The 25,308-nt window shown below is 48.1% G+C and overlaps 2 protein-coding genes across 2 annotated transcripts in view; one reads left to right on the top strand and one right to left on the bottom strand.

The window, feature by feature from the left end:
• The window catches only part of HEMK1 (HemK methyltransferase family member 1), a 29,024-nt gene extending 28,796 nt beyond the window's left edge, over positions 1–228 (bottom strand). Inside the window, exon 1 of the mRNA XM_062585724.1 lies at positions 58–228. The gene's annotated coding sequence lies outside the window, so the exon portion shown is untranslated. The remainder of the gene's footprint in view (positions 1–57) is intronic.
• A 1,443-nt stretch (positions 229–1,671) lies between these two features.
• C12H3orf18 (chromosome 12 C3orf18 homolog) lies at positions 1,672–13,230 on the top strand. The gene is made up of 5 exons (XM_062585793.1): positions 1,672–4,226; positions 4,353–4,761; positions 6,219–6,244; positions 8,197–8,326; positions 10,287–13,230. The coding sequence occupies exons 2-5, from the start codon at positions 4,528–4,530 to the stop codon at positions 10,365–10,367; spliced, it is 471 nt and encodes a 156-aa protein (XP_062441777.1). The 5' UTR covers positions 1,672–4,226; positions 4,353–4,527; the 3' UTR covers positions 10,368–13,230.
• Positions 13,231–25,308: the final 12,078 nt, after the last annotated feature.

The following is a 25,308-nucleotide window of genomic DNA, read 5'->3' as shown; positions in this document are numbered from 1 at the left end:
CCGATGCGGGGCCCTGCCGAAGGTCGGTCCCCGAACGCTGCTCCTCGGTACAAATACCTGCTCGCACACGGAGAGAAAACAGGGCGGGTTGGCTGCACTTCTGCGAGCTGATCTGTGCTACGCGCAGCCCGGCCCCGGCCGCAGCTCCCCACTCACGGCAACCCCGCACACGCGGCACGGACCGGGAGGGGGGAGGGCGGCGGCGGCGGCGCCTCCTCGCCCAGGCCCGCGGAGCGGACGCGCCCGCCGAGCGCCGCCTCGCCTCAGGGCCGGCCGCTCCCGACACACCCCGAGCGCCGCCGCTCCGCTGAGTGACAGGCGGGCTGGCCAACCGCGAGCCGAGCCCTACGGGCGCCGGCCAATCGCCTGGGGCGCGCGCGGCGGCGGGGCGGGGCGGGCGCGCGCGCGGAGCGGAGCGGAGCGGCGTCCCCGCCCCCTCCCCGGGCAGCGCGGGGCTCCGCGCCCCCCCCCCGCCCCGCCCCCGCGGCCCAGCCCGCCCCGCCGCGCCCCGCCGCTCCCCCGGCAGCGGCGCCTGGCGGGACTGGACGCCTCGCCGGGGAGCGCTCAGTAAGTGCCGGGCAGGCCGGGGCGGGCGCGGGCCCGGGGCGGCGCGGCGCAACGCGGCGGAGCCAGCGACAGGTGCCCGAGGAGCGGGGGCCCCGCCGGTGGCGGGGGCCGGGGGGGCGCAGGCGGCGGCAAGGCGAGGCGAGGAGCGACGCCGCGTCCGCCCGAGCCCGCGGCGCTGCCCCGTCCGCGGCGCGGGAGGTCGCCCGCGTTCCGGTCTCCGAGCAGCTCGCGGGCGGAGCGGCCGTGGGGCGGCTGCGAGCGTCCCCACGCGCGACAGGGCCGCCGCGGCAGCCGGCAGCCCTCGCGCCCGCGGGGGAGCTGCACCCCAGCGCCGGCCGTCGCCAGCCGCCGCTCGTGACCGTCGGCCTGAGCCGCTCGGGGCGCCTCGTCTCGGGGAACTAACCCGGAAAACGCTGGTTGTTATTTGCCTCCTTCATCCAGAGACCCTGTGACAGACACACCTCCCCCCGTGACACACCTCCCCCCGTGACACACCTCCCCCCCGTGACACACCTCCACCCCCGTGACACACCTCTGCCCATGACACACCTCCCCCCCGTGACACACCTCCCCCCGTGACACACCTCCCCCCCGTGACACACCTCCACCCGTGACACACCTCCACCCCTGTGATACACCTCTGCCCATGACACACCTCCCCCCATGACACACCTCCCCCCCGTGACACACCTTCACCCCTGTGACACACCTCCCCCCCCCGTGACACACCTCTGCCCATGACACACCTCCCCCCCATGACACACCTCCACCCATGACACACCTCCCCCCCGTGACACACCTCCACACCTGTGACACACCTCCCCCCCCGTGACACACCTCCCCCCGTGACACACCTCCCCCCCGTGACACACCTCCACACCTGTGACACACCTCCCCCCCGTGACACACCTCCCCCCGTGACACACCTCCCCCCCGTGACACACCTCCCCCCCCCGTGACACACCTCCCCCCCATGACACACCTCCCCCCCGTGACACACACCTCTATTCCTGACAGACCCAGGAGGAAGCTGCGGCACAGAGAGGTTAAAACCAAGCCTGAGAAAACCCGGCAGCTTCGAGCTAGTGCCTGACGTGGTGCCCTACATCCCAGAGCGTTAGCCGCTGCGACGCCCTTCAGGGACCGGCCTGGAAGCGCTGGCCTCAGAGAGAGACGAACACGCTCTCCTCGTTCCTGGCGCCCGCGCGCCCGGCCCCACGCGGTCCTGGCTGCGTGAGGAGATCTCTGTCGGCGCAGGCGGTGGAATCACGCCAGCTCGCAGCAGCTGAGCGCTCTCCTGTTCCTTCTGTTACGTTTGTGCATGGACTGTGCAGAAACCTGCCGGCAGTAGGTAGCTGCGCCTGGCCCTAGAGCAGCCATCAGAGATCTGGAGCGTGCTTGGCCTGTAGATCAAAAATGTAGCACGAAGAAGAGAACGGGGAAAGGAGGGTGGTAGGAAAGCCGTTGGCCGTACTTGCTGTCAATGTGCCAGCTGACCACAGGGTTAGCCCGGACCAGAAGGGACTTGGGAACAGAAATGCTCTCATCTGGCCTTGGAACCGTGTCTAAACCGTGTCAGAAACCTTCTCAGCCAGGGACAATTTTAGAGCTAGGTGTCTGGGCTTGAGAATCCGTCAGTATGACTGGGGTCCTAATAGTACGAACAAGAGCCCCCATCTCCGCTTGACCTTCTGACTAATTTTGACCTACCCCTACTTATTTCAGTGGAGCAATGCACAGCAGTACAGTGTCCAGTCACTACAGAATGGGCCTTACCTGCAGGCTTATGATCAGCTTGAACATCCAAGTTCAAGTCGTTTTCCAAAACTGATGATAGGTTCAGATGGAGGCCTAACCCATTACGTTTCCAAAATTCAGGAGCTGTTTGAGATCCAGAGTTATACTTTGCAAAGCCCTTAAGTCTGCTTCACTGCTTAGACTTTGGTTCTTTTTCCACTGTTTGTTTGCTTGGTGGTGACTTTATTTTTTCTTCTTCTTCTTTTTTTTTTTAATGTGAATTATTGTCATGGGCAGTTTCCCTGAATAGAACAGATCAATGATTCTCTGTGAGTTGCTGCTCTGTCTACCCAATACTTATGCATCAGTTCTCTCTCCCTGCTGGGTGCTATCTGCTGTTGTGGCACTGAGCAGGCCAGATCCAGTGGCACAGAGGATATAAGTATGCAGCTCTAATCTGATTTCAAATCAATCTGTAGTGTTTGTACCTGATTGTCCAATACACCCGAGCTCCACTGTGGTCAGTAATGGCAGGAGAAATCCAGGTGCTGTATAGTTTGAAGCAGGTGTACATGGTTTTGCACCCAGCGAAGGATACTTTGCCATTCAGCCTGCAACAAACCCATGCCCTAGCATGTTCTTAGATGGGATCAGACCGAAAGTTCTGTCTTCACATTTCCCTAGAAACTTGTGAGAGTTCGATTTCCCCTCCCGCAGTCTCCTTGGCATCTCAACACCTCCCAGCAGCTCCTGTTTCGCAGAGCTGTTTATGGGGAACTGTGAGACAGATCCTGCGTGTGTGGTGAGAGATGTACATGCTCAGGGAGATGCAGGACAAGCGCTTTGCAAGCCAAGATGGCTAGTCAGGCTGCTGACTGGTCACAAGGAGGCCTGGTGCTGTTTGCCTGATGCAATTTCTGTGCTCCAATTGTTAGTGACAGCTGTTAATCACACTGCTTAATGCAGTTATGGACAGCAGCAGGGCATCAAAGTAATGGGAACTGCGCAATAACCTTGCCTAGAATAGAACAGAAGGAGCAGAACACTGGCTCATTTCTCTTTGCAGGCGCATCTTTTTCTGTTCAGAACTCATTAACCCCTATGTCCCAGCTGCTGGAGATGTAACATCAACTAAACTACAGAAAAACTTTCAGAGGACTGCTGTGATAGTCCTTGAGGTCTACACTGCTCAACTCCAGAGGTAGCTGCATTTTCAGTAAAGCAGCTCCAGGACTAATGTTATTACAGTAATTTTATAAACAAATTTCTGCAACTACTTCTCAAAGGATCATCCCAGAGTATTTTGCAACACCTGATCATTTGTACAATAGAAGCATGAAACATTCAGAACTTTTCGTGCTTTCAGCATGAATAGATGTGTCAAATTTCACAACGTCAATCTGAAATAGGACCCATTTTAAAATTAATATTGATAATTAGCAATGCATGACTAAGCCTGAGTGGGTGCCTTCATGGGGGACTTGGCAAATTTTCAATCTCTTTAGTAGCAGATGGGGGTGCAACCCACTACTTTTAAGGAAGCTGCCTTACCAGAGTGCATAGGCTGAGGAACACTGATGCCGTGGATAGTGCAGTGGCTTACCAGTCACCAGGGACTACCACAACAGGGAAGTTGTACTGGATTCAGTAAAAGCATCCCAAGGTATGGCTGCCTCAGAGCTTAGTGCCATTTTATGGGATCCGTTTCTACTGCTAAACTTAAAGGCATCTTTATACTTTTTTCCTAAATTAAAAGCAAGAGAGAGAAGAGAAGCAGGAAGATGCTCATTCTCCCCAGGTGGAAGGAGGCCACCTGGCTCACACCAAATTGGAGTTCTGAGGCTGGCTCCAGGTAAATCTGCCAAGTGCCTGCAAGGAGGCAAAGCTGAAGCAGCGAGGGTAGAGCATATCACTAACTTAAGGTGAATCAGGCAGGGCTTTGTGGGCTCTCAGTACCCCTGAAAAATGATTTGTTGGTCAGACTTTGGGAAAGGTTGTGCCTATCTCTAAGAGCTTTGCACTGTGTGTCTGTTCTCATTCTCTTCTAGGTAGAAACTAGTGTGTTTGCCATGAAAAAACCCCAGCAATGATGGTGCTGCAGGACAGCAGGATTGCGTGAGGGTCCTTGCTGTGAGGGGCACCTCTCCACTACTGTAGCTGGAACAAAGTGTCTTGAATGGGTAAAGACAACTGCTTGGTAAAAGCTAACAGGCATCTAGCAAGATGAGTAGCAGCTCGCCCTCTGTACATGACTTGTATCACAGCACCACCACCACAGCCAAGCCAAACCCAGGGATATCACTGGATGTGACTGTATCAGAAACAGCTACCATAAGCCATGAAACTACCAGTTTCAACAGCACCAAAATCCCAGATGTGTCCAGCGGTGGACCTGGCATGGGCACAGTGCTGCTGTCCTTTGGAATCATTACTGTGATTGGGTTGGCTGTAGCTATGGTAAGAAAGATCTGCTAAATATTTCTCTCTTCTCTGAAGGTGTGGGGTGACAAAGGGGCCCTAGAACTGGTTTGTGCTGAATAATTTTTCTGTGTTGTACTAAAGGTTTACCCAGAAATGGTGGGAACTGATAGTTCCTGAGATCCCTTTCCTTTTAAGGCCTTTTTCCAGTGGTCATGGAGAAGAGCGTCTGGTGGTAGTGGGTATATGCTCATAGGAATACTGCAAGTGTCCAACGCTTCTGCGGTCTCCCTGCTGTTCGCTCCAGGCAGAACGCTCAGCAGGCCTAGAGGAAACCATAGGTAATATAAGCACTTTTAATAGAAATAGGAAGTTAAGTTAAAAGAAATCAAAGCAGATTCTGCTCTGACTTGTTAATTGGAATAGCTGCATTGATTTAGACCTTGTCTACACAGGGGGCCTGCAAGAAAGTTCACCCAAATTAATTTTTAAAACAGACTGTTGAAACCATGTTAATCTTCTCTGTGGACAACCCTTTCTGAATTAAAGCAGCTTGAATCCATTTTAGCTAGATTCATTCCAGACTGCATTTCTGGAGTTCTATTTGCTGAATATCAGCAGAATTTTCAAGGATTTACTATATGTAACTAACTCTGCCATTAATGTTGTAGGCAGAAGATTTCAGAAACTGTAGTTCTGGGCCTGACATGGACAATGCAAGTGCTGCAGTTTTCCTTTTGCTATATAACCAATCATTTACCTGCCAACAGAGAATGAAGGTAGCAGCGAGCTCCAGTTCCTCGTATGAGGAAGAGCTTCGCTAATACAACCATGCAACCAACAGAGGAACCTACAGAAAGGGACTACTGCAAAATTTCACTGCAGGCCCAAGGAGGAGTTTTTCCAAAAGCCCCTAAGAGAACCTGGAAACATTATCCTGGAAACGATCATAAGTTCCTGAGAGCAGCACCGAGTGTTCCTAGTTCTCAGAACAAGGCTCTGGAGGCCAAAAGCCTCGCTTTCCTCCCAGCACAGCCACTCTTACTGGCTGACACGAGGCAAGTCACCAAGCATGCCCTCTTTGCTTCTTCCCTTTTTTGGGGGGGAGGGGGTAACTACTTCTATGCTGTAGAAAGTCTGTAAATGAAAACCACAAAGGAAAGGTTCTTTGCTCTAAATTGCAATGTAAGTCCTGCAGCCAACAGAAATTTGCTGTGCTACACCTAATATACACCTAATAATAACATATCCAACACTGTTACTACTACTAACACACCTAACAACAGGCTAGTTGAGCACTCAACGTCAGATTTGATGTGCTCTCAAGCTTACACTGATGTATCCACTTTCAGTTTTCACTTCTCCCTTCCCCCTGCTTGGTGAGCAGTGGCACCTTCCTACACCCTCCTCTGTGTGCTGTGCGCCCAAAATTTCTCTTCCCAACTGTTCCCTGTCTTACTGAGAGTGTTATAATGATGGTTTTCTTTCTCCTTCAGGTTCTGTATATCAGAAAGAGGAAGAGGTAAGTAACATCTGTTGTTGGCTGAGAGGAACTTAGTGCTTCAAAACCTAGGCAGAGCTAGGAAGTAGGAAGGGAAATGGGGAAAGTGTAAGGGAGGGCCATCTGAGAACAAGTCTAGAAGGAATCAGCTGCATGAGAATGAGGCAGGGATAGGGACCTCCCAGTACTGGTCTGCCTTCTAATGCAAGAGCTTCAAATGCTGCTCTGTCACTTTGGAGAGGAAAACATTGTTGACTGGGAGGAGGTCAGGGATCCTGAAAACTCTTCATGTTTCGTCTGTGACATGGGCTAAGCAAAAAAGTAAAGGTTTATGACTGCATAAAGAAGCCGGGAGCTCTGTCATGAGAGGTGTGGACCCCACATTTCAGCCATTCCCCCGATCCCTCTGCTTTCAAACAGCCATGGGGCCATGTTGCTGGTCTTACAGGGCTGTTTAGCTGCTGTCACAGCAGCACTGGCAGCGTAGTGCAGAGATATCCAGGCTAGCGCCTGATTAGCTGGTGTGCCTGAAAGCGGCCTTCTGTCACCAGCAGTATGCACACAGCGTAGACCAACTTCCCCCAGTTTGGGGCAGAGTTTGCAGCACATACCTAGCTTCACTGTCTCACTGTACGGCAGTGCTCCTCGGTTTGCAAGGAGATTGGGTGTGTCTCCACTGGCTGGCACAGGCCCATGTCTGGCAAGCCCCCAAGCCTCCCTGATGCCAGGGCCACTTGGCTTCAGATTCTGTTCTTTGCTGCTCATCTCACTGCAGATGGTTGGACTGCAGAACTGTGTCCCTTCAGCACAGATTTCTTGATAACTCTTTTGCAGACACTAAGCTTTCTAGGCTGAGATGTAGTGTCTTAATTTCCCTGGTAAGCTCCCCGCTGAAAACAGAGAGGAGAGTAGCATGCAGGGAAAACACTTCTTGATCCTCCTGTCTTTGACAGCAGAAACAATTGTGAACATCCTTTAGTCACTGTGCCTCCTCCCTGCCTGAATCCTTGTGGCAGGCCTGGCCTGGCCGCAGACTTGCAAGAAGTGCTGCTGCCCACTGTAAAATTTCCAAGCTAGTCCCTGAAGCCAAGATCTGCACCCATTCACAGGAGCAGCTAGTGCTTGGCCTGCAAACATAGTGCTGCTGGAGATAATGGTTGTGTTGACAAAGCCCATGGAGAGGCAGGGAGGGAATGTGTCATCCTACAACTTGCCAAAGCAGATATTTGTGGTGACACTGCTAGTAACTGCTTGGGTATTTTCCTTCTCCTACCCCCTCAAAACTCAGCTGCAGCCTCAGGCAGGGACTCAGTATTTTCACATGAGTGTGCTGCCTATGACAGTACATTCTGTCCACAAGTATCAACAGCCTGTGAGAATCTCTTTACTATTTTCTATTATTGTATTTATAATAATTAAGTATTGTATTATATATATAATAATTAATTATTATTTTCTATTTATTATTATGTGTTTCAACCTCCAAGTTGAAGAACAACTCTTAGGCCACTGGAGCTAAAAGTGCACTTCTGCTAGCAGGCATAGTATGACATGGCAGGACTGACTTTGCAGGCAGAGGGACAAGGAGAGAGGCTGCAAAATGCCTAGCCAGTGTGTTCCACTCTGCCTTTTGTTCCACCTGACAAAGCTTGTTCTGATCTTTTAAGGTCTGCAGGTATTTAAATACCCATCTGATTTCTCTGTGCGTAATGCCTGCCAACATAGATTAGCAATGGTAGTTAATCCTTGGAGCTTCACTCCAGGCATTGTCCACTCCTGCTGGCTGTGCCTAGTAGGTTCTCCTCACTGCAGGATGGGATGTGACCCTTAACCAGCAAGTGGCAACAAGAGCTGAATCCCTGGGCAGGAGGAGAGACAGACCTCAGCAATGGGGTGGAGAAGGCAGCCTGAGCTTCTGTCCTCCTCTCTCTTCAGTTTTTGAACCCACCTCTTGCCTTCTCTCTCATGGGCAGGTTAGAGAAGCTGCGCCACCAGCTCATGCCTATGTACAACTTCGATCCCACCGAGGAGCAGGATGAACTGGAGCAGGAGCTTCTAGAACATGGGCGAGATGCAGCATCTTCCCAGGCATCCCAGAGCAAGGTGGGCAACAGGAATCAGCTGGTCTGTTGCTACAACCACTGGCACCTGCACTGCTTTTGTTACAGAATCGAGGACTTTTTGTAGGGTTGTGCAGTCAGGAAACTATGTGAGACCTCTGGAGGGCTTCACCCGTCTCTGCTAGCCTTGGAGACAGGAGGCTTGAGCATTTTGAAGGCATTTGGAAATTCAGACAACTAGGAATAAGAGCCTGGGAAGGCAAAATACTGGCTCTATTCAGCTACAAGAGAGAATAGGGAAATCGCAGCAATTAAGGGTGAGTTTATAACAGTTTACTTCCCAGGAAACCACAAGGAAGCAGTAAGATACCTGCAGTTTACTGGGAGAAGGGGTTTCAGATGCTCACCAGACAGAGTCTCCCTTGCCCTGGCTGTGAAAAGCAAATCATTTCCGCACAGTTTTAAGGTATCCCTGATTTGTGTATATACAAGTGCGGAACAAGGCCTTTTCTGAGGGAAAGCCTGCGATTATAACTGTTCGTTAACTGTGTTGCAAGCTGTGAAAAGTGCAGGCAGAAAGCCTGCCCATGGCTGTGGCATGGATCATGTGACATGATCTTTTCAGCACCTCCAGGCCAGCCTTGCTGGGAACAGGATAGGCATGGCTCAGAGAAAAGGATGGAGAGTTTTCTGTGTGGGAAAGGGGAAGGCTTTCCTTTGAACACTCTGAGTACCCATTGCGTGAGACATGCTGAGAAATGATGAGCTCCCCAGAGACCTCTGAGTTACTACATTAGTGAGTTAGGAAAGGGCTCGATGGCTTGGCCAGTTGTTTTTGGTTAATGTTTACTGTTGTTAATGGTCTAGGTGGGTCTTAGACAGGAGGCTGTTGCCTTCCCAAATATACCAAGAAGCAGGACAAATGGGAAAGAAGAGCTTCTCACTATTGTTTGCAGCCAGTTTCACAATGTTCTCTCTTTCCGTTGTTAAAACTACCACACACAAAAAACCTTTCTGAAAGACAGAGCCAGCAGAGATGGTTGGACTAGGCATGTCTCTCAGCCAGTGATTCAGCCCCCCACTAAGAGTGGACCTCTCTCCTTTTAATTCCTCTCCAGCTGCTCTGTGCTGCCCATGTCTTCCCTTGATTTTCCAGCTAGAGAAGCAGGAGTTCTCCCAAACGTCCTCAGTTTCCACACATTTTATGCCTTTATATAATCTGCGGTAGATTTGGGGAAAGAAGAAAAAAAATATAGACATTGTAATTACAAAATATTTACCTTGAGGAATGCTTCCCAACCTGCCAAAGAGCATATGGAAGATATATATGTTGGAATATGGAAGACAGTCAGCATAATCCATATACTGGTTTGGGAAAGCAGAGAAATGCTGTTGTGTAAAAGCAAGGGATCTTGACCCCTGGGCAAGTGTGTACAATGCACAGTATTAGTGCACATGGAGGACTACCCTTCAGGTAGTAAAGGGGGGAAATTACAAGGACATTTGTAATTCCAGTACTGTAAAAGCACTTCCTTCCTATACAGTAACAGGCCAGCAGGATCCCTCAGATCCCTCCAGAGCTTGCTAGTGCGCAGATTCCTCTGCTTAGAAAGTAGGTAAGTTTAAAGGCTTAAAATAACGAGAGAGGGAATTTATACTAGTAGCCAAAGTTCAGTCTATGGCATGTTTCCTGGCTTTGAGGTTTCAAATCTTTTTGTGCTGTCAGGTGATATGTAGAGTGAGTTATACATAAAAAATCGGTGCAGTCCTAGATAAGCCAGACCCGGTAATCCAGAGATGTGGAGACTAAATTGGCGTGCATGTGCTGACTTGCTCTCTGGCCTGTTGTATTTTTCTGTCACAGCCTTGTTAATGCTGTGTTAGTCTGTCACCCTCCTCTTAGTAAGGGGCTGAATCTAGCTACAGTACTTTGCAGTCTGTGCACAAGCCCATGTGCCTGGAGGAAGGCATGCTGGGTCTCATCTTTCACTGCTTCAACGCAGATTCTGCTGACGAGTCAAGGAGCTCTCCAGAGACCCAGTCGCCTTGTGTTCACAGACGTTGCCAATGCCATCAATGCATGAACAATACCTGACCCTGCTCTGGGATCATGCTGAGATTGAGGAGGATGGAGCCAACAAATCAGTGTCTTTTCGCAAGCATGACTGATCCACTGAGCCCAGCTGGTCACCCAGTTGGTTTGTCTTACAGATGGGTACAAGCACTGGGAACTGTCGTCGCTTTGGAAAGCAAACCTTTTGTGATGGCAGTAGCAATATTTGGTGTGTCCGTTACTACTGAAAGGTCCTGGGCTGCCATGCTCCAGTTTCTGGGCTGGCACTGACTGACACCAGGTACCCAGCTGTGTGCTTAAGAACAGTGCGCGCTTTGTTGTAGATTAGCTGGTTTAGAGCACATGACTGCCCTCTCTGGGTCAGGGAAGGAGAGGTGCATGTTTCAAAGAGCTTTCCCATGGGTTTTGTGCCACCAAGCTCCAAGGAGAGCCCTGAATGAACATCTCCATGCAGTGACCACAGCCTTGGCGTACCCCAGAGGGTGACTGCTGGCAAAGCTGCTTTGACCTGGGACAGCTGCCCCTGTGAGCTGAGTGGTAACCTGAGGCATGGGCTGTTGCTCACCCAGGAGAAGCATACCTTGAGGCTTATCCTCCTTGTGGCATGTGGCCTGCTAATAAATGTGTGCCCCAGGCGATGCTGCAGCATGGGCAATTCACTAGCTTTAAAAAGTAAAATGGGAAATATTTGACTAATTACATCTTAACTGAGCAAGTGGCTGAATATCCCCAATTAGGGCTGTGGCATGGACACAGGAGAACTCTCACGGCTTCTAGAGGAAGGGGCTGTAATGTCCAGCTACGTGACTGCCTACAGCTAAGCTATGGATGATGGTGTTTGGGTATTTGATGCTGCAGAAAGGAAACAAATAGAAGTGGAGCTCTGATACCATGTATCCTCCCCTGCTTTGGTTCAGGGAAGTTTCTACCATGCAGACTATTGTACAGAGAGATTAATGCTTGAAAACTTTTCTCTCTCTTTTTTTTTTAATGAGGAAAAATGTGTATTGACTCAACATTACAACAACCATATGTCTGCCCAGAGGTGGCTCAATAGCTAGTTCTTACTTCCTTACCTGCCAGGACCTGCAGTCAGAATCTTTTCTTCTTCCTGCAGAAGAAAACACAGAGCTTTGCGTTAGCGTCCATTCATGCTACCTGCTGGTGGGTCGTGCTCATGTTACCTGAAGGTGGGTCTGGGCAGGTAAGACAGCAGTTCCCCTGTAACCCTGGAGCACCTCTCTGCCTCTTTGTGTGTCCTTCAGGACTGCGGGGGCGGGGGAAAGAGCTTGATGGGGTCTCTTGGCAAGCTACAGTGCTGCACTGGAGCTGTCCTTGGCAGAGCCTTCCAGTGGCCACCAGCCACCCAGCATGGTGGTTGGAGGCCAGCAGTAGGGTCCAGGCTGTGCACTTGCAATGCAAACACAGAGCATGGCATAAGGAACGGACTGGAAAGTTGCCTCTATCCCCTCTACCCACCATGTTTGCCAGTACAGCCATGGCATAAGGCATGGTGCCCCATCCTCCCTGCCCCATTCCCCAGTAAGAAAGTACAGAGGCAATTGAAAAAGGTATGTGTTTCTCTTCATCCAGTTTGATTATCAAGACCTGGGGGGAGAGGGGTCATTTTTGGTAACCTGCTGCCAGAGATTGTCTCTCACTCTGAGATGGACAGTGTCTTTAGATCCCTGGGGGTGAATGCACTAATCAAGCTATCTCATTGCTGTGCTAGTGATGCAGCTAGTGCAGAGCCTGCATGCAAGCATCAGTGTCCCAGCAATGCACTGATCACCTACTGATTTTCCTGCAGCACATATATTTGTCAGTCAGATCGTGTTCCAACCACAGCAACAGTTCAAAGGGAATTAGGGCCAGCCAAAGTTTGAATGCAGATCTAAAGGTGGGCTTCATGCAAGGAGGTTTTCACTGAGTGGCAATTGAGGCATCATGTGCTTTGTTGCAAGCTAGGACTTGCCCTGAATCTTTTTTTTTTCCTTCCCATGATGATTTTTCCCCTTTTCACAGCAGCAAACAATTCCTTACCAGCCCCATCTTCTTCACTGGCACAGCATTCCTCATGGCAATTTTGCAAGACTAAGCTGGTTAATAATATTTCAAAATTCATCCTCCTTTCTAAACCTGGAAGGTTCTGCATGTGCAGAAGGGTTAGAGATGTGACCCGCTGTGGAAAGTGGCCCGTCCACTGCCAGGAGGCCTCCCCAGGCTACTGGTATTTGCATTCCAGGGAGAATGTAGAAGGAGGGTATGTGTGTGCGAGCAGTCAGTGCAATCTAGCTTAAATGCTTAGAATTTGGAGGACACTGCCCATTGGTCTTCCCAGAGGTTATCCCTGTGTGACTTGCTGAGCAGTGTTTCCCCTAGAACTCTTAGAGTTGGAACTTTTCTTCTTTTCTCCCTCCTCTAAATTCTCTGTAAAAGGCTGAGCTGTTTCCTCAAAGCAACAGCGTACTTCATGCTCTTTACCCAACTCCTTGTGCTGCACAAGCAGCTGCCAAGCAGTGCATCTGCCAGCTTGGGGGCAAAGACGTGCACCTTGTTCCAAGTTCAGGTTGAGATATATCTAGTATAACAAGCATACACTACAGAGAAACTCTGTTTAACCATTCTTCCTATAATGGTAGGATTTGTCCTGTGATGACTGCCCTTAGATTAATGAAGTACAGATAATGAGTCTAAAAGAATATTACGGGTATATGCTGGGCTTGTACTGGAGTATTCTTTTAGTATAATAGCACCTCCTTTCACAATTCTTGGAAGTGTGCAAACAACTTAGCAGAAGCATTATGATGTAATTTAATTCAAGTGTTTCTGTGTTTTAAGCACTGAAATATAATTAAAGTATTTACATTACATCTAGTGTGATTGTCTTTTTCCCCATCGTTTGCGTTGTCCAGGAAAGTGGCTGTAGTGTTTCGTCAGTACCAGATGGTAGCTGGTACACAGTAAATTTCCCTGCTCTTTCAAAATCTGAAGTGTGAAAAGCTTTGAAGGACAAACTCTGCAGAATTAAAGGTTTAGTGTTCCTCTGCATGGAAACTCAAACCTCTTCAGGAAGGCTTGGTGCTTGGTGAAGCCTTGAAGGTAGGAGCTTCCAGCCTGACAGATCCTAGGCATCCAGAGTGCAGGACAACTTGCAGCATGTCTGCACTTGCTATATTACCCTTTAACCAGCTGAATTTCTGGACAAACCATGGATTCATCACGTTTCCACCTGCAGCTCTGACCAACGTGGGCTGCCCACATTGGGGTGAGCATCGTGGGCAGCAGTGCTGGCAGCTCCGTGCTGGTAGTCACTGGTGTTTTTCAGAGAACCAATTTGCTTTCTGTTTCACCTTCTGGCCCACAGACCCCAAACTTAATTAGGAAAGCCGTCTGATTAACCAAAGAGACTTTTCATAGGAACAGAATTAAAAATATGAAAAGCTAAATAATTATATGTCGAACAGAACAATACATAGCACAAACAAACTCAATTGGAGCGAATTCTAGGTGTATATATGGAGCGGAATTAGCTTGTATTCAAATTAAACCTGTTAAAATGTACTGAAGGATACACAAGAGGATGGAATTAGTTACCAACACTTGGTTTTAAGGGCTTGTGTTTTACTCCATGTGTGATTCCTCATGCTCATTATTCCTTGTTTTCACTTAGGTTCACGGGTGCTCCTGAATGGCAAATTCTTGTTTTATAATCCCCAAAACTACAATTCAAGTAAAAAAAAAAAACAAAAACAAAAAAAAACAAAAAAAAAACCCCACTCACATTGCCTGCTGATGCGCATGTGTGCTGGGGTTGTTGCACATGGAGGAGGCAAAGCAGAAGCTTGAGGTGCTACATCATATACCTTTATTAAGAAAAAAATCTCCAGGGCTAATTGCAAGTTGCCAACAGCCTTTATGCCTGCACTGAAACCAGGACCTTTTATCAGAATCTTCCAAACTTGCTGCTTAACAAACATCCTTTACCTCCAGTATTTTGATCTGACTGCAAAGAGCTGTTATTTTTGATTCAATCAGACTCAAATTGTTCAAGCTTAGAAACACTTGAAATGAATTTGCTTAGAGGTAAGATTTTGGCTACACAGAAAAGGTAACTAGTTATATGGGAAAGGAAAAGTGTTCATCATTTCAAAAAAGAAACCCCAAGTGGTTCAGGGTGAGATCCTAGCTCTCTGAAGATGATGGGAATCAGAGTTTAATACGTTGACTTTTATTCCAAGTCTCTGTATAAGAATGGAAATTAAAGTCAGGGACTTGGATTTCAAGCTTGCTTATTCACCTCAAGCAGATACATCTTTATGGAGACTGGTTTTCTACTATGTTTTCCCCACAGATTACTAAGAGGTAGCAAAGATGGTGCATTTTAAAAGAGAAAAGTACTTTATTTGGGTATCCCAAATAGTGTAACTATCAACAACTACAGATTTGCTTGCACGATGTCCCACCCGGATTCATTCACACAGTGGGAGAAGGGGCCGAACCTCTTCCCGCGCCTGGCAGCATGCCTCATCCTGCAGCATAGATTTAGTTTAGTCCCTGAGATATGAGTCATTTACTCCTTGATTTCTCTGATATGTGGTAAGGGAGGTACAAAAATTATTGAGATGCAGGATTATGGGAGACCACCAAATTCTGTACACACGAAACTACTACTAGGGCAAACATAACAAAACATGGAATTAACAGGATTAGGAGTCTGGCCACTGCTAGACTGAGTGGACTGGACAGAATAACCTACAAGGGGAAAAACTATTTTTCCTGTTAGTGCTTTTCAGTCAGCCTTTTGTCTTAATACTGCATATGTTACCTTGTGTTAAATAAATACCTGCTAAGGGAACAGACCTCTGGTGAAAGGATAATAAATAAGCTGAATATAAGCAGTCATTTTATGGGTTTCTGCTATGCACTACCATAAATTTAAAGCCAATTATGCTCTGTTTAAATATTTAACACTGTAAAGCTAGCCAATTTTACATCTTGTCAAGGATAATCAAAATACCCACTTTGTCCTTTTAATAGGCAGGCAGAGCATCCACCGGATGGCAAATACCACCAAGATTTCACTGTTTGCAACTGGCTATTAGAAATACCCTCGTTCCTAGGAATTTAGCAAGATCGGCTCTGATGCTGAAACCATGAACCCACGTAGAGTCTGAGCCTGAGAGCCACCAGCAACAATCTCAGCACAAATGGCCATTGCTCTCTCCCAGAACTGACCTGTAGCCGCAGGCTTTGCGTTGCGTAGCTGCAATACTAGAGGACCCCCGCATACGCATATGAAGGTATAGCAGTAATTTAAGTTGAATACTGAGGCTCTGCAAAGAAGAAACTCTTTCGAGACTTTGGCTCTTTGCAGGCAATCCCGTGATGTGATGAAATCCAGTGGTTGTGACAAAGCTTGTAAACACCATTCACTCAAAGTTGCTATCAAGTTCCAGGGCAGTGCTACCAGGCTGAAAACTGGTTATGGGAGATGGCCCTGAGCTGATAATACTAAGCTACAAATTTCAAGTTATTAATCCCCAAGATACCAGTGTGTGAGCTGACTGCCCTGGTGGCACAATAGGTAAAATGTAGAGGTCTCTCTCTTGCCTCTAGAGCAGCCAAGTGACTATTGGAGCAATAACACGAGGTGAGCTGGACTGCTACTCCACCACAGCAGGAAATGCCATGATGGTTCTCTTCCTCAAACAGTGAAGAAAGGACTTGCTGATGAGTCTCGTACTGACACAGTCTTTACAAGCATATAAGCAAAATGTTACTCTTTGGACTGCTCTGTTGTGTACTAGAGGTTGTATGGCATGTAGGCTCAGCCCTTAGCTGTGTATATAGGTTTTCTTCACTGTACCTGCATTCCTGAGTCAACACTATCTTTCTGTGGAACTATTGCTGCCCATGGCAGTACAAGACACCATGATATAAATAAGACTTTTATAAAATAGTAATGTCCTTGCAAAAGATCTGCTAGAAACTATGAAAGGCATCTCCCTGATAAGGCATTTGCCATTCCCCTCCCCCCCCCCAAGGCTTTACTTAGATGTTTGGGGTAATCCAGCCGAACACAGAAGAGAAAGTTTAACCAAAATTATAATGAAGGAAGAATCTGAATTATGAAATTAAGAATATTGCTTGTTTTCCAGTCCTCGGGCTTCAGCAAGATGTGAGAAGGTGGCAAACTACTGAGCTGTGGCAGGAATGTTACTCAGAGATCTCCTAAGACCAGTAGTTTTGCTGGGCCTGGAACCGTCTTTTCCAGTGATGCCTAAAGGGGAAGATCATGGGAGACAGAAGGTTAGAGCTCTCGACCCAGGAGCCTGGTTGCCCAAAGACCTCGCTACAGAGCTAATGCCAGGTTAAAAGGCGGCAGAGATCTGTTCTCAAACACCCAAAGATCCTCACAACACCATTCCCACTGCTCTTATGCTGGCTCCAGGCTGAAGCCTGCAACAAACAGGCTTTTTGGAGCATGCCTGAGATCAAGGCTTTTGAGAGCTCAGAAGTTACATTCTGTGCAAAGTTTTCTGGTTTCTGCTATGCAAACACACGCTTGACCTCCTCTGTGAGCAGTTAGATACATTTCCAGCTGCAAGCCTGCACCTCATGAGGCACAAAGCACTGGAAGTGCCTTTCCCAGGGTCATAGACCTCAGGTAAGTGGATGCACAGAGGGTGATAAACCACTGTCTTGGAGTAGGGGATGTTTCTGGCTATAGCAAAAGATGGTTATGTGACTGCAGACTGGCGCTACCAAATCTCAGAGCAGTCACATTGTGCATGAGGGGCACAAAAGCTTGCAGAAATATAATACTGACGTTAATTCCAGACCAGTAGGATGGGTTCATCCAGGAACTACCTGTCTGAAAGCTGCTGCAGCTGTATTACATTTCCAAACAAGCAGTGGGACCTCAGTAACTCAGAATAACTTTCCCCTTTTCCTTTCCAGTCGGAGGTTTACAGACAAGATTACCACTCAGTCTCAAGCTACTAAATGAATAACAACTGCTGTGAAATTTTCCAGAGGATTGCCTGTTTTCATACTGTGCAAGCGTATCCCTGCTTTTTTTTTTTTTTTCCTGACAGTTTTTTGGGGTTACAGAAGTGCACCCTTCCTGCTGCAGTACAACTCCCCTGTCCATCCCTGGTGCTAAGCGTGCAGAAACACAAAGCGGTTTGTGTTACAGCATGCGCTGCTGTCTCCTGCTGACCGCAGCATCCGCTTATCCTGGCACATCTGTTTCTGCTTCGCTGTAACAGGAGGAAAACGCATCCCTCCCGTCTCTGCACTCAGGCCCACTCAAACGGAAAGGAAGAAGAAAGTACCCACACTGGCTGTGGTTTCGGGGGATGCTCAGAGCACGGCAGAAAGGCAGCGCCCCGGCCGGAGGTGAGCTCATCCTCCGTGCGCCTGCGGCTCCGCTGATGTCAGTGCACAGCGCACTGGCAGGAAGCGATACGGGCGCCCGGAGCCCGAGAGGAAACGGAATCGAGCAACTGAGGTTAACTGCGCCGGTGTTTTGTCATGTGGCATTTCCAGGGACTTTCTAAGAAAGCGAAGCTGCCCGGCGCCTGTTAGCTCGTTCTGCACGCCCGCGCCAACGGCAGCGGCGGCAGGGAGCAGCTGTGCTGCCCTCACTGCAACGGGAGGGGCAACATCTGCCTCTCCTGGGTTGCTGGCTCCCTTCCTCCGTGCACTCAAGGGAAAATATTTAATTAATAGCTTCCTGCAAAGCTCATTGAAGGTAGGACTCGGCCACGTGCAAGTTCTGCTGGCGGTTATCTCAGATTTAGCCCTGAACGGCGTAGGCTGAGCTTGGATTTACACTTTCCCAGGGCTGTAGTGCCGCCGGGGTTCTGGGTGGTGCATCGCAGTTCCTCCGACAGTGACAACGCTTAATCTGGCATCTCATCTCAGAGAAGCTTAGATAACTTGGCAGCCCTATAAAAAAGCTTGCCAGTGTTGTCATTTCACGTGCTGCTGGTGTGCTAGTATCTCTGGTAGCATGCCAGCTACTAGCAAGAAAAGGTACCACCTTAGGGATCAGGCTAGGAAGGAGAGGTCAAGGCTACCGGGGAGGCAGGCTGGAATTAATGCCGAATGCTAGGAGGAATAACCTCTGCAATGTCTAGGGATCTGTAATTCGTACTTCTTTTCAAGATCAGTCTCTTATGACAGGCCATTTTCACTTTCTACGTAACACAGGCAGAAGACAATTCACTCAGCCAGGCCTGTAACAGCGACCAGGACCTCGGTTTAAATGACTTCTTAGAAGGACAAAGAGAGAGATTTTCTCCCCATCCCTCTTTTCTGCCTCTGCTTCTGCTGCAATAGGCACAACCAAATCAGATGGACAAAATCTGCTGCCCCTCTTTGTTGCGTTGTTCCCGGAAGCCTCACAGAAACACCGGGATCTGTGGGGTTTGCAGAACGAGTGCAGCCGGAGCAGCAGCTTTAGGGGTACATGCATGGCTTGCTAGGAGCCTGGTTCCATGGTTTAGTTCTCTGTAATTACGATGGTCTAATTTCAAACCTTGTGCAGCAGGCGGCGTGGTCAAATTCGAGTCACTGCTTCCCTGAGGAGTTCCTTCCCGACACACTCCCGCTTGGATCACTAGTTGAGGCTATGAAGAGAAACACCAGAAACACCCCCCAGCCCCCCACATATACAATCAGGTGACAGGAGACACAACCACAAATAAACAAACCAGACCTAAAGCAAAAAGCCTTGGATCAACGTTGCTTCGATGAGCCCGGGCAACGTTGAGACCATGCCCACTTACCACCGCTTCCTATATCCAAGTGTGTGCAAGAGCACGTGCAAGTGTGTGTAGGGTCCACGTACAAAGTGTCTCTGAACGATTGACAAAATCCATAATAAGCTACTGTGTTATCAGTCCTTCACGAGCCCCGCAGCCCCGCACCTTGACAAATCTCCCCATAATGCAGCTGTGAAGAATTGTTTTTTCCATTCCTGAGAACGTTTTCCATATTTCAGGATATTTTCCTGTCCCCAAAAGCTAAACTCTTAGCAGTCCTTGTCCGCTGCAAATCAAAACTAAATGTTCTGCTCTATCCATTCTGCTTTGTTTTTGCCCCCCAGAGCCCCCGTAAGATGTTAAAACAAATGCATTTTGAACGGGAATATCAGAATGTTTCAGCAGCCAAAGTCAGAGTGACTTTCAAAAGTAAAAATCCAAGCCAGCTTCTGAAAAGCGTTAGCTTTAATAAATTGGCATGTAGCAAAGGAAAAAGATTTGGTTGACCCATTCCTACGCAGCCCTTTCTGTGTAGTGATAAGCACCCTGTCCTGCAGCTCAGGCACACGATTTGAGTGATTTAACCACTAAGTCCCTAGCCTAGTCCCAGAATTGCAGCTACTGCAATACGTACAGAGGAAAATGGCTGGAACAGTCTTTCCTGACCTCATTTCTAGCCTGGCACAGGTGGAAGATGGCTTTACATGTTTTCTAGCACATTACAGATACTATAGGCTGGAAAAATCCCTATCATCTGATCTGATTAGACCTGCTTTCAGTAGACAGTTGGACTCCGGTGGTCCCTTCCAACCTAAATTATTCTGTAGTTCCAAAAAAAGAAAAAAAAAAAAAAAGAAAGAAAATGAGCATATGTACATATAAAACTGAGGGATACAGGACTTTTCATACCGCTATTAGTAGATCCTGGAACTATCAAGATGCTCCCTACCTGAAGGTCTCAAGGAAGAATGTAGTGACAACTGAACTCAAAAGAAAGTGTTTCATTTAGATTATCATAACAGAAGGATAAAAATTTCCATGGAAAACCTGCAATTTTTGGAAACTGCACTTCTATCAACAAAAGAGAACATGGAACGGGAAAGCTATTCCAGACAACTTTAATAGTTAGGTTTTGACAGCGCAAACGGATCTTTGTGCCTCACAAGATGATGTTGGATAGTGCGTCCTTAACTCCGCCTGCCTGCTCTCCACTGCAGGGACCCATCCTCAGGGAGGTCTTGGTCTCCAGCCGTGTCAGGCACACTGCACAGCTACAAAGCAGGGCTGGAGCCATCTCCTTTCTAAAGTATTACTGTCAGTTTAACCACAAGGCAGCCCTACCAGCAGGTGTTTTATAAACTGTCCTCTGCTCTGAAACGCTCTGGGGCTTGTTCTGCACAAGAGCCTCGGCTTTATGTAATACGTACTTCGCTTTTTCAGCTTTCCTGAGCAATAAACTTTCCTGAACCCTGCAACAGCAAGGTTCTTAGCCCCTCAAAAGCTCCCTGTTCACATGGCATCAGGGCAATAGCAGAAGCTGCAATTGCATTTATTGCTCCCACAGACAGTTTCATTGCCCATTCTTTCCCTTACCAGGCTGGGAAGAGAAAGGCGTTGTGGCACTCCTGAAGGTTAAACTTCCTGTTTCAGGTTACATGAAAAATGCATAAACTAATGGCAGAAAATCCCTGCCAGACCTCCTGGAGTCCTTTGGCCTCTGCATTTTATCACCTGCTGTAGTTTACAGCTACACACACAGGACATGTCAGTTTGGACCCTGGGCCAAGACAAGGTGATTGCTGTAGGTTCTACCAGTTTAGGGAAGAAGTATTTTCAGTGAAAGTGGATGACTGAGAAGCAGAACAGGTCGCCCAGAGAGGTTATGGAGTCTCCATCCTTGGAGATATTCAAATGTCATCTAGATAGGGTCCTGGGCAATGTGCTCTATAGAGGTCTCTTCCAACCTCAACCATTCTGCAGTTCTTTGATTCTGTGAAATTATTTTCTCCAGCATCCTTTTGGACATTCAGATCCCTGTGGGGTCCCATACGTGCTGTCACTCCGCCTTCTTCTGGAAACCAGGCACTTTCTCTTAGGGCTCAGTCCCGCATAAACTACGGTCTCCTTTCCCTTCTCAGTCCCTCTGCCTCTCCTTAAGCATGTGGCCAGGTCAAATTGCACCTGCAGATGAATATCCCTCTTACACAGTCTCAAGTGCAGGAATATCCAGCCAGTCTCTAAGCTACTTGCAAAGCCCTATCACTCATCACATTGCCTGCTAGCCCTTACGCAGCTATCTGGATGCCAGCCCCAACTCTGCTTTTGCCTGCTGGGAGTATGTTGTGTAATGCTGTGTTCTCATTAGCTCAGTGCTTTGTTTTAGCACAGGTACTCCACTCCCAGCTGTTTTATTTTGGCTGAGTTGCAACTTCAGAGTAACTCCTAATAGTCAGCCTTTGAGCTCCCTGCAATTTTCCTCTGTTTACAACAGAATTTTAGACAGATCCCTGAGGTAAAGCAGTTCATCACTTAACAGAGTTCAGACTAGACAGACTCCATCGCATCCGGAGATGGACTCTGCTCGTCATCTGGTCCGAGGCACTCTGTGTATCCCTAGTGAGAGGGCCTCAGAGCAGGAAAATAACATGCTCCCCACAGAAGCGGAGCTCCTTCTGACCCATGTGCTCCTTGAAAGGGCGCTGAGCCCCAGGACTGGCAGTGCCTCCTTATTGCTCTCCGATATCTCCTCATTTTGCACAGTTCTACTATCTCTCTAAGCTCAAGTCATTTTTCTTTCTTGCTTGCATCTAGCCATTTCATAGAAGAACATCTTCTCTCCTAATTTGCTTCTTTCTTCTAATTTTTCCACACCTTGTTTCTCTCTCTCCCCAAAAAACAATGACAACCTCCCAAAAATTCATGCTTTTCCTCCCTGCTCCTTGCAGCCTCGAGATCTTTTTCCCCTTCCCCTAAACGTACTTAAGTAGAGCTTTCCATAATAGCCTGGCTATGGCGACCTACCACTACTGAAAGGGAAAACACTGTCCCTAGTTCATGTCCTCCCAAGTCCTCCTACCTGTCACTGAGATTTGTCAGCCCTTTCTGCCTCCAGTGCAGAGTGAAGCTTGAGGATGGCACTTTGCAGAAGCTAGTTGCATTAAACACTGGTAACATATGCAACAGATTTTCTTACATAGTGTATTGAAATAATATAGTATAAATGGGCCTAGGAAAAACAATGGTTTTTAGAAAAAGCTATGGTCTGAACTAGACAGTGACCTCATTTGTATTTCAGAGAAGAAATGGCAAACTGACAGGTTTATGGAGCAGATCCCCTGTCTGGGAGTTTCAGTCCTACAGCAGGTTCAGAGAAAGTTCTCTATCACTTCCTAAGTGCTATGATGAAATGCCACATCCTGGCATTCCCTCTCTAGCGAAGACTTCCTTCCAAGCCTCCTGTGTATGCCTGCGTGGATTGCACTGTTTCTGCTGCATGAACCACCGTGTCTTTCCGTCCTGAGCCTACCTGCAGCACCGAGGCTGTAGAGCCAAACCTATGGATTTTTCCTGCAGCAAGCAGCCTGGGTTTGGTCTATGACTTTTCTGGGTAACCAGATAAATATGTATTTTTTGTACATATGCATCACTCCTAATGATAGAGATCATGCCATTAACTGTTCCCAGGACTGAATATCCTTATTGATTAAAAAGTCACATTTTTTTTTTCTTCAAGCCTGGAATGATCTATCTTCATCTTTGAGCAACTAATTCTCACTGATCCTTTGTTTGCTGCATAAAAGAGCCTCCTGCTGGCAGAATTCTAAGTTTCGTCTCTCAACAAATTTCTCTTTTTCTTAATTCTAACTTTCCTCTTCTGAGGCAAACTTGTGTGCTGAGCAATCACTCTAGTCCTTCAGGACTCCTGGGAAGGGAACCAGGATGGAATTGCTGGTTTGACTTTCCAGCCTGGGAATGTACTATGGACAAGTAATATGTTTTGAATTAAGTACAGTAGTTCTGCCCTCCCAGAATGCTTCACAAGCTTAATCTTGGAGATAAGGTTTTGCAAAGAAAGTCAGAGACTCCCTCACTTGTTAGATTTCCAGACCAGCTAGACTGAAAGAATGTCATTGCAGCTAGAGAACGTAAGAAGAGCAAGAGCAACTGATAATCCCTCAGGCTATGGGACTGGAGAAGAAAACTGAGTACTGTACTTACCCACTTGCGGGGCCTCCCTCTTGGCCTTTTCTCGGCAGAAGGTTCTACCTTTAATGAAAAAAAATAGAAAAAAATGTTTTCATCTCTCAAAAATGCTGTGATGAACACTAAGTATCTGGTCAAGGGGACCTCTGCATGAAGTTCTCCTGTGAGACAAGTAGCAGAGGAAGCCTGAGGCTGGAGGTAGAAGCTAATTCAGGAGCAGCTGCCTACCAGACAACGTTGGTTGTGATTATGTGGCAACGTGGAAGAGAAACACTAGGAGGAAGCTTCTAAACTGCCAGTGGCAGCACAGAAAGGTCAGGGGGTGAGTTAGGACTAAGACCACAACACCTGGTTGGTCCAACAGCGGCAACTGAAGCTGAACAGAACTGAAATAGGGGCAACATTTACTGCTTGGCTTTAAGTTAAGAGAAACCTCCCTGCTTCTCCATGTGTTAATGCCTGGAAGAGAAGGGACAGTCAGCTTAGTTCTCCATTTATTCTCACCATTTGAGATCCATCATTCACTTTTTTGCTTCCTTTTGGCCTTCCTCGTGGTTTCTTCATTGGCAATGGCCCCACAGCTTCATGCTGGGAGAAAAGGAGAAAATCATTTTAGCAGGTTTATCCCTAGAATGACTTATAGCTTCTCCGCCTAAGATGTCTTAGACTGCCTTGGACCAGTTATGGCATCTACACCACTATATTTTTCCAGTTGCTGAAGTGCATTAGAAGGTGGCCAGCAATACCATTGCACCTTTATCTGTTGTGCTGGCGGAATTAAATGAGTTCCTAGGGATCTGACCATAGTGCCTGGAAAGGGGAGAGAGAAAGCCTTGGCTTGCTTTCCTCTATCCAATGATGGGCACAGAAGCAGAGGGTGGAGATGCCTGACAGCCTCCAAACTGGAACAGAGATCTAGTTAAGCCATCTCATGCTGTTTTCTGGCCTGAACAGGCTTGGCCTGCCACATCAGAGGAACCTGAGACGCTAGTGAGATACACCAGGGTGTGCACGCTGCTGCTTTTCTGAATAGCAGTAATATTTACCATAGAGAGCTTCAACCTCCCTTGCTCTTTGTCAGTGAGCCCCTTCCCAGGGCTGCCTGCAAATCCTATCAGGTTAATGCCACAGCATCCTCAAACAGCCTCCTAAGACGACGTGCACTCACCTGTGGCTGCTTCTTTGGTCTTCCCCTCTTTCTCTTCAGGCACTCAGTCAGTGGGGACGACGTAGGGTTCACTGGCCTCTCACTGCTGCTCATGTTGGCACTTCTCAGTTTCCAGATGATAACCCAGGAAGTTATTTTTCCATGGGCTGGGAAAGAAAACTTGCCTTCTCCTTCCTTCCCAACTGTATTACAGATCCTCTTCTACCTACACGGCTTAAAACGATGAGAGAGAATCAGGTGTGACAGCTTGCTTGTTTTTTTTCAGCTGAGAGAGTCTGGGACACAGCAAACATTTAGAAGCGTAACAGTGCTTTATAAACATTATTGGACTATTCTCTTATTGGCCCATTCCTCCACTTTCTGAGGTTTTTGGCCTAAGGAACAAGGCACATGCAGATTGCTCCAGGTGCATGTGTTTGTACTGGAGTATTTCTAGCTTCCTTCCTCATTGACCAATTTTGTCCCAGCTGACAAAGGGGAAGAACTCTTCAACTCTCTCTTTACAAGCACCCTCTGCCTGCAGAGGAAGAAGGTTGAAGGTGGTATTGGTGAGTTATAAGTCCCCCAGACATGGGTAAAGCTTCAGTTGGAGCTCCTATATCACCAAATACCAAAGAGTCCAATCCTGAGACCAAATCCGCAGCAGAGAGAGCTTTGTGAGTTCCGACTGTCAAGGTGCAAGTTCTTTAAGAGGTGAATTTGGCTCCGGAGTTGCCCCTTGAGAGTTTGCTTCTAATCACTGATTGAATAGGCACCATCTGGACAGCAGGAGAGATGACTTGACCCCATTTCTGCATGCTCAGCCT

The sequence above is a fragment of the Rhea pennata genome, chromosome 12 (genome assembly GCF_028389875.1).
Source record: "Rhea pennata isolate bPtePen1 chromosome 12, bPtePen1.pri, whole genome shotgun sequence".
NCBI classification, from domain to species: domain Eukaryota; kingdom Metazoa; phylum Chordata; class Aves; order Rheiformes; family Rheidae; genus Rhea; species Rhea pennata.
This window is presented reverse-complemented; position numbering and strand designations above follow the sequence as displayed.